The 12,124-nt window shown below is 45.8% G+C and overlaps 1 protein-coding gene across 1 annotated transcript; it reads left to right on the forward strand.

Moving 5' to 3' along the window:
- The first annotated feature begins 7,356 nt into the window (after window positions 1-7,356).
- Window positions 7,357-8,586, forward strand: LOC127291922 (BTB/POZ and MATH domain-containing protein 2-like). Its single transcript, XM_051321243.2, has one exon. It carries the CDS (start codon window positions 7,362-7,364, stop codon window positions 8,454-8,456), a length of 1,095 nt encoding a protein of 364 aa, XP_051177203.1. The 5' UTR covers window positions 7,357-7,361; the 3' UTR covers window positions 8,457-8,586.
- Window positions 8,587-12,124: the final 3,538 nt, after the last annotated feature.

Genomic DNA, 12,124 nt, shown 5'->3' on the forward strand with positions numbered 1-12,124 from the left:
GACTCAACCTGTGTCGGATATCCTCCATCCACTCCTTCATTACTAGGATAGCTCTGGTTCTGGGTTGTTGCATCATCGTTCATCTCTCCATCATAGTACTCAGTAGTACTATGGGTTCCAGTATCACTACCCCAACGCCAACCCCTAGAATTCTCGATCGGAGTCTCGGAACGCTGGTTGTTTCCGGATTCCGCTCCGCCTTCGTATCCCCCATAGGAACTATTCAGTAGTTCCCAGTGTAGCAGGGTAGGTTCACGTGCAAGTGGATCAAAGCTGATGTAGTCACCGGCTGAATAAACTGGTGTGTGCACTACATTCTCCATAGGTTCTTTCCCCCTACTCTCCTCCTTGGGTTCGGTAAATTCCTCTAGCATCGTATCAATTGCTCCTATCCGATGATGGTTCAGCTGAAAGAGTAGTGATATGAAGTTACGGCTATTATCCATATATTTTGCCGCTGCTATGGGTTTGCGTTTGGCGTATTTGTAGTGGTTGAGCATGGGATCTTCTTCCTCCTGATTATGGGGAATATGGGAGAACTCGGAATCCATAAGCTCTTTTGTCTTATGTTCCCGTATGTCGGTTATGGCTCTCATAACAGCTATATGATAGGCTGTGTTGGTTGTCCTAGCTTCTCCAGCTGGCATGACTATGCTCATTCCCAAAGATTCGGGAAGTCGCAGTCCTACTCTGCACTTGGCCAACACCGGTCCATCATAGAACATGTACTTCTTTACTGGAATCTGGGGATCACACCCAAATTCCAGCAACATGGCTCGTAGGATATCAGCAAGTCCTCCTTGGTATTAGATTCGATGTGGAATCCATAACTTTCACGTTTCTTCCCGGTCGTGAACTTGCCATGTTGGCTGTAGAAATAGAAAGATTATAAGATTAGTAATAATGCATCATAATAGAGATAATAAAGAATTATCGCACTAAAAGATATGATTGTTGTATTCTCAATTGAATATACACCATATTTTTAGAGAATTCTTTACTAATCCTATTTGACTCCTAACGTTTAGTCCCATTTACTAGGTTCCAACCTAAGGTCAAAGCTCTTGCTCTGATACCAACTGTGGTGACCCTGCATACCACTGCATGTTGTAGTATGCCAGTCGTTGATATAACATTCGCGAAGTACCATTCCGCAAATATCACATCCCTCAGAGTAGTACAACAGAACATAGCAAGGTCCATAACTCATTCACATATTATTACAATCATCATACACAAGTCGTCTTGGAGTTCCTCTTGGGTCCTAAGAGGATAACTCCTGGGTTCGAGGCGAACCCAACTTAACTTACAATACCATTGTCTCATTAAACTAAGCATGGATTTATTCGAGCAGCTACATAATAAGAGTTCGCGCTGCTCGGCGACTACTACTCCTCCTGATATCTTTAGGCTTGTTCTCCTCCGGAAGCCTCCCCGGATCCGTAGACTATGATGTAGTCTACGCCTTCAACACCTCCTGAGAGGTCTGGTTCCTCGTAGCCGATGATCTCGGCTCCATCATGGTTGTCGTTGTCCTCCTCCAGATGGTTCAGACAATCTAAGCATGGGATTTAAGAATGGTATGAGTACGAGCGTACTCAACAAGTTCATTATAGATAAGAGGTGTTTTATGCACTAGCTACGATATTAAACCAGAAAGTCTAATATCAATGCAAATTTTGATAAACATTTCTTCAAGAGATTGCTTTTATTTCAAAGAGCTATGTCCGTCAGCCTTCACCGGTTTACTAGAACTTCATGGAGCTCCTTTCCGGCCGCGTTCGCAGTTCCTCAATCCCGGAACAGGGAGTGACAGGTCACAGTTCTTACGCTCTGCAGAGGTGTGTTGCTTTACCCATAAGAGATCTTAACCTTGGTGCCAACCGGGCAGCTTTCCCGTCCACACTTCCTTAGGTGTGAGGCCCGGTATAAGGTCTAGCCAATCATGTTCCTCCGCTACCTCGAACACCCACCCTTTGTTGCATACCCCGACCCTGGGTCCTCGTCGGTCCTCTTATACCACTTAAGGATGGACCCCGACCACGACAACAGTTTGGGACTCGTTAACCAAACTCCTTCGCCGGTAGCTGCAACCCATCATAGACCGCAATACCGTGGGGACTTTAGGCTTCCCCAGCCCACCGCTTGCACTTCGAGCGACAAGGGTCTACGGACTATGCCGTGGGGACTTAAGGCTTCCCCAGCCTACCGCTTGCCCTGACAGGTACAAGTGTCTACGGTAAAGCGCATCCGTTGATGAACGAGAGGTGGAAACACTTTTGACTACTCCGTCCCACTCCGGATCTTATGGTTAACACGGATATTACGGCACAAGAATCACTGGCGACATTTGTTGTTTAATCCTAGATGGATATAAGCCCGTGCAATGGAACCTCCACCATATCAACACAATCCATGGTTCCATTGCCCACCACATAGTCATATTCATAGTTATGAAAGTAGTGGTTTTGATTTTTGTGCAATAGTGATAACCATAATACTTTGCAAATAATTTGATAAAAATACTCAAATGACATGAGCAAGTGATGAACTTGCCTGAACACTGCAAAGTTCTACAGTTGGAAGGTATGGACTGACCCTTGTCCTCTTGTTCTGAAAAATAGCATCATTGTCCGATAAGGGCAATGGTTAAAGAAGCAATTTATGCATGATTCCATTTTTAGGGTTTGTTCCCCCCTTCCGACATCGTTATTAATTCATGTAAGAGGTTAATACTAAGAATGATTTGGGAATACTTGATTTAGGGTAAAATGCAACCTTGAAATGTTGTCAAGGTGTTTTTGAAGTCCAAATGCATTAATGGACTTATTTTCATTATTGAAAATAATATGTGTGATTTAAATTATTATTTAAATCATCAAATTAAGATTCATTCTTAATTGTCTTCAAAAATTCTCTTTGACATTTTATTTAATTAGAGAATTTTATGCTGATCTATTTTCATATTTTTAATTATTTTTTTAGAGCTATTCAACATTTCTTACAAAATTTCAAAGTTTCTGTATTTCTTGGAATTAGGAAATGACCTAAATGCCCTTGGGCCCCACTGTCGGGGTGGCCCAACGGGTTAGGTCGCACCCGAGCCACCCTTTGGGCTCGGTCGGCCCATTTGTTCTCTCCCCTCTCCTCGCGCAGAAACCCTAATTCCCCTCTTTCTCTCGCGACACCGTGGTCGCCTCGCCGTCGCCGGATTATTCCGACCGCCACCGGCCGTCCCCGCCGGCGAGATCGGACGCAGTCGAACGGCCGCACGACGGCGCATCGATTGGTCCGCGCCGATCTGCGTTTCGCCGCTTCCTCGTCGCGCCCCCTTCGCCTCTGCTCGTCTACCGTGGGGTTCCGCGGCGATTCGTCGCCGCCGACGTCCCTGGCGTCACGGCGCTACCGTGGGTTCGCCCCTGTGGCCGCGAACTGCCGTGGCACCACCATGGCCCGGCTTGGCCAAGCGCCTCCGTGCTCCGGCGCGTGCCGCCGTAGCCGCCATGGCCGAGCTGTGCTCTCCTTTCCCTGGTGAGTACCCGTAGCTTCCTTCTCTCCCTCTCTGCTCTGCTTCCTTTTCTCCTCATCTACGTTGTCTTGCTCAGCATCGCCTCGCATCTCCATGTTGAGATGCTTGCCGTGACCATGCGCTGCTGCTGTGTTGTTCTTGCTCAATTGCTCACTGTGGCGATTCATGGATTAGTGCTTATGAGCATGCTGTGGTGCCCTGTGTAATTTAGTAGCTCCTGCTGTTGCTCGATGCTTTGCTGTGCTTAGCTTACTGCTGTGCTTAGCTTACTGCTGTGCTTAATCTTGTCCCTGGCTTGATTGTGGTGGTAATTCTTGTATATTAACAAGTGCCAGTGCCTCTGAGCTAGTTCCTTTAGTTCAGATTCATTATTATGATCCATTGAGCTGTACTGTTGGCTTAGTAGTGTGATTCAGTGATGAATTTACATGTGCTTTTCTTGTATATTGTGATCCTTTGGTTCATCAAGCCTTTGATGTGCTTCTGGATACAATTATAAAGCCTGATGCCCTTATCTGTGATGCAATTGTTCAGTTATTTAATTATCTGTTCATGTGTTAATTACTTGGAATGAGTTCTAGCATGCAGTAGCATGCTCTAGCAAGCTTCTGGTGATCATATGATCACCAGTTGCTTGTAAAAGCTGCTCTTTGTGGTCTATGGCTCACTGTTGCTCACTCTGTGCTGTGTGTGTATCACACAGGCTTAACCTGGTGTGTATTGTTGTTGGCTTAAGCAACTGCTGTTGCCTGCACTGATCCATTGGATCACTGCAAAGCCCTGGTGCTTTGATTTATTTGCTTTGTTCACTTATCTGTGTTGCCTGAATTTTTCTGAAGTGGATAAGTGATGTGAGCTGCTCTGCAGTTGTGATCATATAATTAATTGTGTCAGGGCTAGATGGATGCCAACCTTCAGTTGTGTACCCTAGCCCTTTACTGAATCCAATTGGATAATGAGGTATAGGTTCTTGTACTGGCTTAGGGTTGAGGTGGCCCTGGCAGCACCTGTGTTGCTGTCCTGGTTGCTCCCCTATCTGTGATTTGCCATGGCTTGTGTTGGCTGGCTGGAATTGAATAATTGTTCACTGGCTTGATCCAGTCTTGGACTTCCAGTGACCTTTTGGTGTTGACAAAATATATAGACAGGTAATTGTCTATAATCTGATGGCTTAGCTAGCTGTAAGTGCTTAGTGAGTGGTTTAGGCTAGCTATGGTTTCATTCTTGGCTGGATTCCTCTAGTTATGCATGGATTTGCATAACTGTTGTTCCCATAGGATGTTTACCTAGTGGTCTTACCCATCTATGCTTGCACCAAATGGCCTGGTAGCCAGATGATGATACACACAGGGTATTCTACCCTTCTGTGCTTCAGTGATGCATTGTATGCTTAATTATGAGCAAGATATGATCTTGCTCAGGCTTTTGTGTGGTATACCTCACTCCAGCTCCTAGATTGTTTGTTGGTGTAGAGGATTGCTTCTGGGTTGCTCTTGTGATTGATTTACTTGCCCTGCTTCTCCTGGTGATCTTGTTTTGATTCAATGGTGAGATTGAGCAAATGGAACAGCACTGGCTGTTCCCCTTGTTCAAGCTGTTCTTGGTGTTCTTGGTAACTTACCCCTTCAGCCTGTCGATGGATGAGCAAATGACTAGGGTTTGAGCACTGAAAAGGTTATATATGTTGCTGCTATACTCTCCCTGGTCGACAGCTTGGCTCTGGTCACTTTAGTGACTCACTGATGCTGTGTGTGTGTTGTGCCACATGCACAAGCAGTGCCTGGGTGTTGAGCATGCACACCTGATGTGTGTGCTGCTTGTGTGTCTGTGTGAACCAGATCCTGTGAACTTGGCTTTGGAGAGGATCAGCTCGGCAGACTTGATATTATCCTCTATTTCCATTCTTTTTTTAACCTGCCAAGTGGCTTTGCCACTTGGCATAATTTGTTCTTCTTTGTGATTTTGTGCAGGGATCATCCATTGAGCAAAATGGACAAAGACTTCATCAAATACAAGATCAAATGAGGATGACCTTGTAGAATTTAGACTAGGACTATTAACTTGTAATTTTTCTTTATTTTCTTTTTTCTATTCTGCCCATTTGTGTAATGTGTTATAATATTCTTTTATTTCACTTATGAATATTGTAATGACATTGTAATGTGTGTGATGATCAATAAAGCTCAAAGTTTTCTCTAATGAGCTTTACTTTAATATAATTGTTCATCTTATTTATTATTGATCATTTACTTAATGAATTTCCTCAATTGAATTATTTAAGTAATTATTTAATGTTTGAATTTGAAATTCAAATTTCAACCTTGGTTTGAATTCAACCATGTCATATCATTTGGAATTCAATCAAGCAAACTCTCCTCTCTCTTCTCAAAACCCTAAACTAGTGAAGTGAAATGCAAGTTTGTCGCACTCTCGAAACCCTAACCCTGTAAGGTGTCGAGAGAGAAACTTGTCCCCCTTCGATGCAGTTTTTGTTTAAACGCGCGAAATTTCCCCAGAATTTACTATGCAATGCACATCCCTTTCTAAAATCTACCCCTCGATCGTCTCTAAACCTGGGACATTACACATGTAGATGTATCCACTTAATATTTTAAAATTTTCTATAATTTGAAATACCATATTCCGTTTTCAAAAAATACCGAGGTCACTAGAGCTTGCAAGCCAAAACACATCTCTCTTTATGTTTGAAACTACTATTTAGACTAAAACATGCCATAAGATGTCAACTAAAAATTCATGCCTCAAGATTTCAAATAAAAACTATGGCATTTATATTACATGTACATGTCATAAGATTACAAATGAAAATTCATAATAAGTATATGTGCTGAGGAACAAATTAGACAATTCCATATTAGCTACTCACTCCATATCGGTTTATAGGTCTTACGCCTATACCTAGGTCGCCATTTAACCTATATTATATAAACTACTCCCCTCGCTCCACGAAACTTGTCATACAACCTCCTTCGTGAGACGGAGATACTATAAAAAATAAAAAATATGGCATTACAAAATATAAGATTTAAAGTTTTTATTGATATGATTTTTATGATATATATTAAGTTTATCAAATTGATAACCTAGGGCTACGCATAGGTTTACTATGAAGGGAGTACTCACTGTTGATCATAAATAGTACTACCTCCGTCCCAGTTTAACAGGCGCACGTAGTTTAAGATATTGCTTTGACCATTATTTTGGTCAATAAAATATAAAATATATGTCACAAAAATTATATTATTGGAAAGCTTTTTTGCATACGAATCTAATGATATAAATTTTGTAGAAATAAAATTTATATTTTATTAACTAAATCTATGGTCAAAGTTTGTCTTAAACTATGTGCGTGCCTGTTAATCTGAGACGGAGGGAGTAGTGTGAGATTTCCGTTTTCATAGTTCCTTTTCAAATATCTACTTGACTTTTTGTAGATCGATTTTTTGACTTTATATGCTGTGTGTGTCTCTGTCCTACTTTTTACAGAAAACAATTAAAACTTTCAAAGAAAATCAACCAAGCTGAATGGATGCACGTGGTGTTCACTGTCCGGAGTACTAGGAGATGCTCGGGCGCGGCGGCTCGTTTCCTCTGCGTCGCCTCCTCGATACCCCGTACGAGGAGTAAATGAAAACGCTAGCGATTCGTACGCGTGCATGCACACGCGTGAGTGCGTCTCCTCGTCGCTCGCGGCAGTAACTACGCGGCCGGCTGCTCGGGCGGCGGGCGCCACCAATGCACGGCGACCATCACCGTACATAAGGATCACCTCACGAACACTCCACGCTTCGCTGCTCACTAACCACTCACAATGTCCACCGCTTCTCCCTCGTCTCCGGCGGGCAACATCAGCGGCGAAGACGGGTCGCCGCTGACGACGTCGGCCATCGTCGCACAGGCCGTTTCAGGGTCGCATGTCGTCAATGTAGACGGCTACTCCCGCACCAAGGGGCCTGGCAACGGCAAGTACATCGAGTCCGAGACTTTCGCCATCGGAGGCCATCGTTGGCGTATGCGCTATTACCCAGACGGCGAGGACTCTACTGACGCCGATGGGATATCCATCTTTCTGTGCTGCTCTGATAGAACTGGTGCTAATGAAGTCAAAGCAGAGTTCGAGATAAGTCTGCTTGACCAAGAAAGGCAGCCAGTGCCATCATACAGCAGACCCAGCAGCGAGATACACACCTTCTCCAGCAAAGGGCCATCTTGGGGCTTCGCTCAGTTCATCAAAAGGAAGGACTTGGAAGAATCCCGTTACCTGATGGATGATTCTTTCAGCATCAGGTGCGACGTCACCGTGTCAAAGGAGATCTTCACGGAGCAGGTACCGCCGTCTGTGGTGGTGCCACCGTCCGACATGCACCAACATCTTGGAAACCTACTCTTAACCGGCGAGGCAGCCGACGTCACTTTCGAGGTCGGCGCCGAGACATTCGCCGCACACAGGTGCGTCCTCGCAGCTCGGTCATCGGTCTTCAAGGCGGAGCTCCTTGGCCCCATGAAGGAGAAGGCCGCGACTCTGGTGCAAATCGACGACATGGAACCCAGGGTGTTCAGGGCTTTGCTGCACTTCATCTACACCGACTCGCTGCCCGCGGTGGACGACGGTGACGGGGCGGCGGCCATGGCTCAGCACTTGCTTGTCGCGGCGGACAGGTATAACTTGGAGCGGCTGAAGCTGATCTGCGAGGGGAGGCTGTGCGACCACGTCTGCAGAGGCAACGTGGCGACGACAATGGCGCTGGCCGAGCAGCATGGCTGCGCTGCTCTGAAGAAGGCATGCTTCAGGTTCCTCACGTCTCCGGGTAACCTCAAGGCAGTCGTGGCGTCCGATGGGTTTGAGCACTTGAAGAGTAGTTGCCCCTCTGTTCTGGAGGAGCTGGTCGCCAAGCTCGCTCCTTGACCTCTTTGAGTTTAAACTCGCAAAATCTGGATATCTATCTGAATTTATGCTGCTATTTCTGTGTAAAGATGTGACGTTACCATCCTACTATCAGCAGCCTGTTAAAAATATGGATGCTTGCATTGCTGCATATATTTGAGCCCAGTCGTCTTTTCTAGATAAATGAAGACACATCATAAACTTTTGAACACAGGTACACGATTCAAACTGTTAGAAGCTTTTGTTTAATCTGAAGAAATTGATTCCAGTTTACGAAAACTAGTGCGATGTTGCATTCCGTGGCGCCAATTCCTTTCGGTTTGATAATAGCCTCAGTATGCCATAAATTAAACGACGATGAAGATATAATTCTCGACAGACTCAAAAATTCATCAATTATTATGGGAATAGTTAGTGTCAATCCCCACCATCCACTTTCTGTGGTCGCAGTTTTTGGTAGATTAAGATTTGGACGTTCAGGACGCATAGAACCAAGTTGATTTGAATAAGGTATTGCTGCACTGCTTTTACATACAAATCGTATGCTGTATTACCATTATGATAGGAAAAAAGTTACTCCCTCCGTCCATAGAAAGATGTCGGAGATTTGTCTAAATTCGGATGTATCTATACACTAAATAGTGTCTAGATACATCTAAATTTAGACAAACTTCTGACATCCTTTTATGGACAGAGGTAGTATAAAAAAAAAAAACACACGAGCTTGAATACGAAAAGTATAAGTTTTGACTTCAGTTCAGCACATCTTATTTCTCATGATCTCATGCAAACATATAACTGGACCTGAATAGGGCAAAAATACAGTGAAGGACCACACAGGAATTCTAATTGTGTGTTGATATTTGTTCTTCAGTTTCACATCTCAGAAAACACTGTCTCCACACAAAAATCTAAGAGGAGTAAAATGTTATACTTGAACTGAAAGAAGATTGTACCACTGCACATTGCCTGAAGCAGAGTAGAAGACATGCCCAGCTGAAAGAAATTTCTCTGACATGGGTACAACCGAACTGTTATTTGAATCTTGCTAGCAAAACAGCACAAAGACCTTGGTCCTTCGAGGCTCCCAGCTTTCAACTATCTCCGAGTCTTGACCATGCAGGAACACTTGTGTTCCTTATCTGTAGATTCGACAATAGACCGACCAAAAAGGAACGGGAACCAAGATCGGCGTTAGAACTACAGAAGAAATAACCTGTCAACATAGCTACACATTGAACTTACTACTTTCTACCTATTCAAAAATTGTGATGGGTCCATTGGATAAATTATGCACGAGACTCTATGTTAGACTGTATATACATGTATAGGTGTTGTGTATGCGTATTGTACGTATTCCATACGTTGTAACCCTAACCCTAACCGGCCTATGAGCCTATATATATCACAGGAACCCCGTGGCCTTTACCACGTGTGGCTTCCCCCCAAACCTCTCTCCCTCTCGGTTTCTACATGGTATCAGATAGGACCCGTTCCTAAACCCTAGCCGTCCTCCACTTAAACCCTCGCCGCCGCTAAACCCTAGCGCCGACGGCCCTCTTCCGCTGCAACCATGACGTTCCCGGCTGCCTCCCTCAACGCCACGAGCGGCGCGCTCGTCTCCTCCTCCTCTGGCGTTGTTCCTCCGGGGAATGCGCCTCGCAATGTTGCCCCGGTCGTCCTCAACTTCACCTCCGGCAACCACTCCAAGTGGTCCATCTACATGTGCGCCGCTCTGGGTCGCGCGGGCCTGATCGGCCACATCGACGGCACCGTCGACTACTCCGTGCTCAACATCCTTCACTCTGGCATCGACGAAGACATCGCCGACATGGTCCTCGCTCGCGATCAGACTGCTCGTGAGCTGTGGCTCGCGATCCTCGAGCTCTTCTCCACCAACAAGGCGAACAAGGCCATTTACCTCGACAACGAGTTTCGTCAGCTCGTGCAGGGCGCCCTCTCCATTATCGAGTACTGCCGCTGCCAGAAGTTCGTCTCCGACGCACTCGCGGACAATGAATCGCCTGTCTCCGCCCGCGCCCTCGTCCTCAACACCATGCGCGGTCTCAGCCCGCGGTTCGCCTCCGCTGCCACCATGATGAGGACATCCCTACCGAACCACTACCTCCGTCATTGCAAGATGAAGAAGATGTTGCTGTGAAGCTCAAGTCCAATGAAGTTAGGATTGGACCCTTTACAAGGGCTCGTGCGAAGCTACTCAAACAACAGGTGAACTTGTTCCTAAATGATACTTTGATTGATGAGAACTTTATATTGCCTAAGTCTTTTTACTTATGTATGATCAGGTACGAAGAGGGAGCAAGCATCGCACGAGGAGGAGAGGAGCAGCTGGACATGAAGCTGAACATGGAGCTGCACATGGAGCTGTTCATGAAGATATCCCATGGACGCGCGAGGGAGGACAGGGAGGCATGCGCGAAGGAAGAAGAAGTCCAGGCCGGTGCACTGCCCGGCCAGACCGGGCGCCACGCCGGACGGCCCGGTTCCATGCCCGGACGACCGGCCGCCACGCCGGCCGGCCCCGGTCCCACGTCCGGCCCAACCGGACGCCCCGCCGGACGAGCCCGGTTTCAACCGGCTCCCACGCTTGTGCCAACCGGGCACGATCCAGTGGCTCTGGACCCCTTGTCTGGTCTCCACCCGGTGCTAGGCCCGGTTTGAACCGGCCTGCCCGGTCCCAGGCCCGGTCGACCGGCCCCCAGACCGGCCGTGTCCGAGTCTGTCTCGACCAGATCCCGATCTGGGTCGGTTTTCAATGTATTTTCTCGACTTCTGGTCGTCCTGAACCCCTATATAAGTGCCCAGGACGCCCCCAAATTAGGTTTAGACCACGTTTAAGATAAACCCTAGTTCATAGTTGATTGCTTTGCAACTCTATTGAATCTATACACCAATCCGCATCGATTCGGTGTTTAGCTACTGAAAGTCTTGTGTGATCTGCTGTTCCATTGGGAATTAGACGGTTGCAACTTACCGCTTCGTGGTCGGTGGCTACGTGCGCAAGTGTGTGGAGTTGCGAATATCTTGCAGGGTTGAGAGCTGTTGCATTGGCGACAGGAATCGATCGAGAGACTTCGTTGCGTCATACAAGTTATCACCCACTTCATCATCACCACCGTGCTTACTGAGAAGATCGGGCAACCCCTTATCATCTTGGTATCAGATTTCAGTGTTTCCTCGGTAAGCCATCCACAATCCATCCCGTAGTTGAGTTGTGAGTGTTTTCCCATCCAGAAAAAGCCAAAAAAAGTTAGGGTTAGGGTTTGCCATAGCCTTAGATTGCATCAATTTCGAGTTTTAGTTGCTTTTCGTAGTTGTTTTTGCGTATCTTTTTCTTCCATCTAGTAGATTGTTAGGGTTTGTGTTTCCACTATCATCTAGTTTTCAGTTTTTGTTGCTCTGAGTCCACATAGCATAAAGTTTGCGTGTTCCCAACCATAGACACAGCCTTTCGATATAAGTGACTAGGAACTTTTCCAAAAGAGACTAGTTTTACCGCTCGACAGGCTGCTCGTTAGGGTTTTTGGTGCTTTGCAATTTCTGTTGGCCGTGTTACAAAGAGTTGAGTCATAAAAATTAAAAAAAAAAGAAATAGAAAAGAAGCAAAAAGAGCTACAAGTGCTGCGTGTGATAAAAAGAAAATCCAAAAAGAAAAAGTGAAGTGCTAG

Source organism: Lolium perenne, chromosome 4 (genome assembly GCF_019359855.2).
Source record: "Lolium perenne isolate Kyuss_39 chromosome 4, Kyuss_2.0, whole genome shotgun sequence".
Lineage (NCBI taxonomy): Eukaryota > Viridiplantae > Streptophyta > Magnoliopsida > Poales > Poaceae > Lolium > Lolium perenne.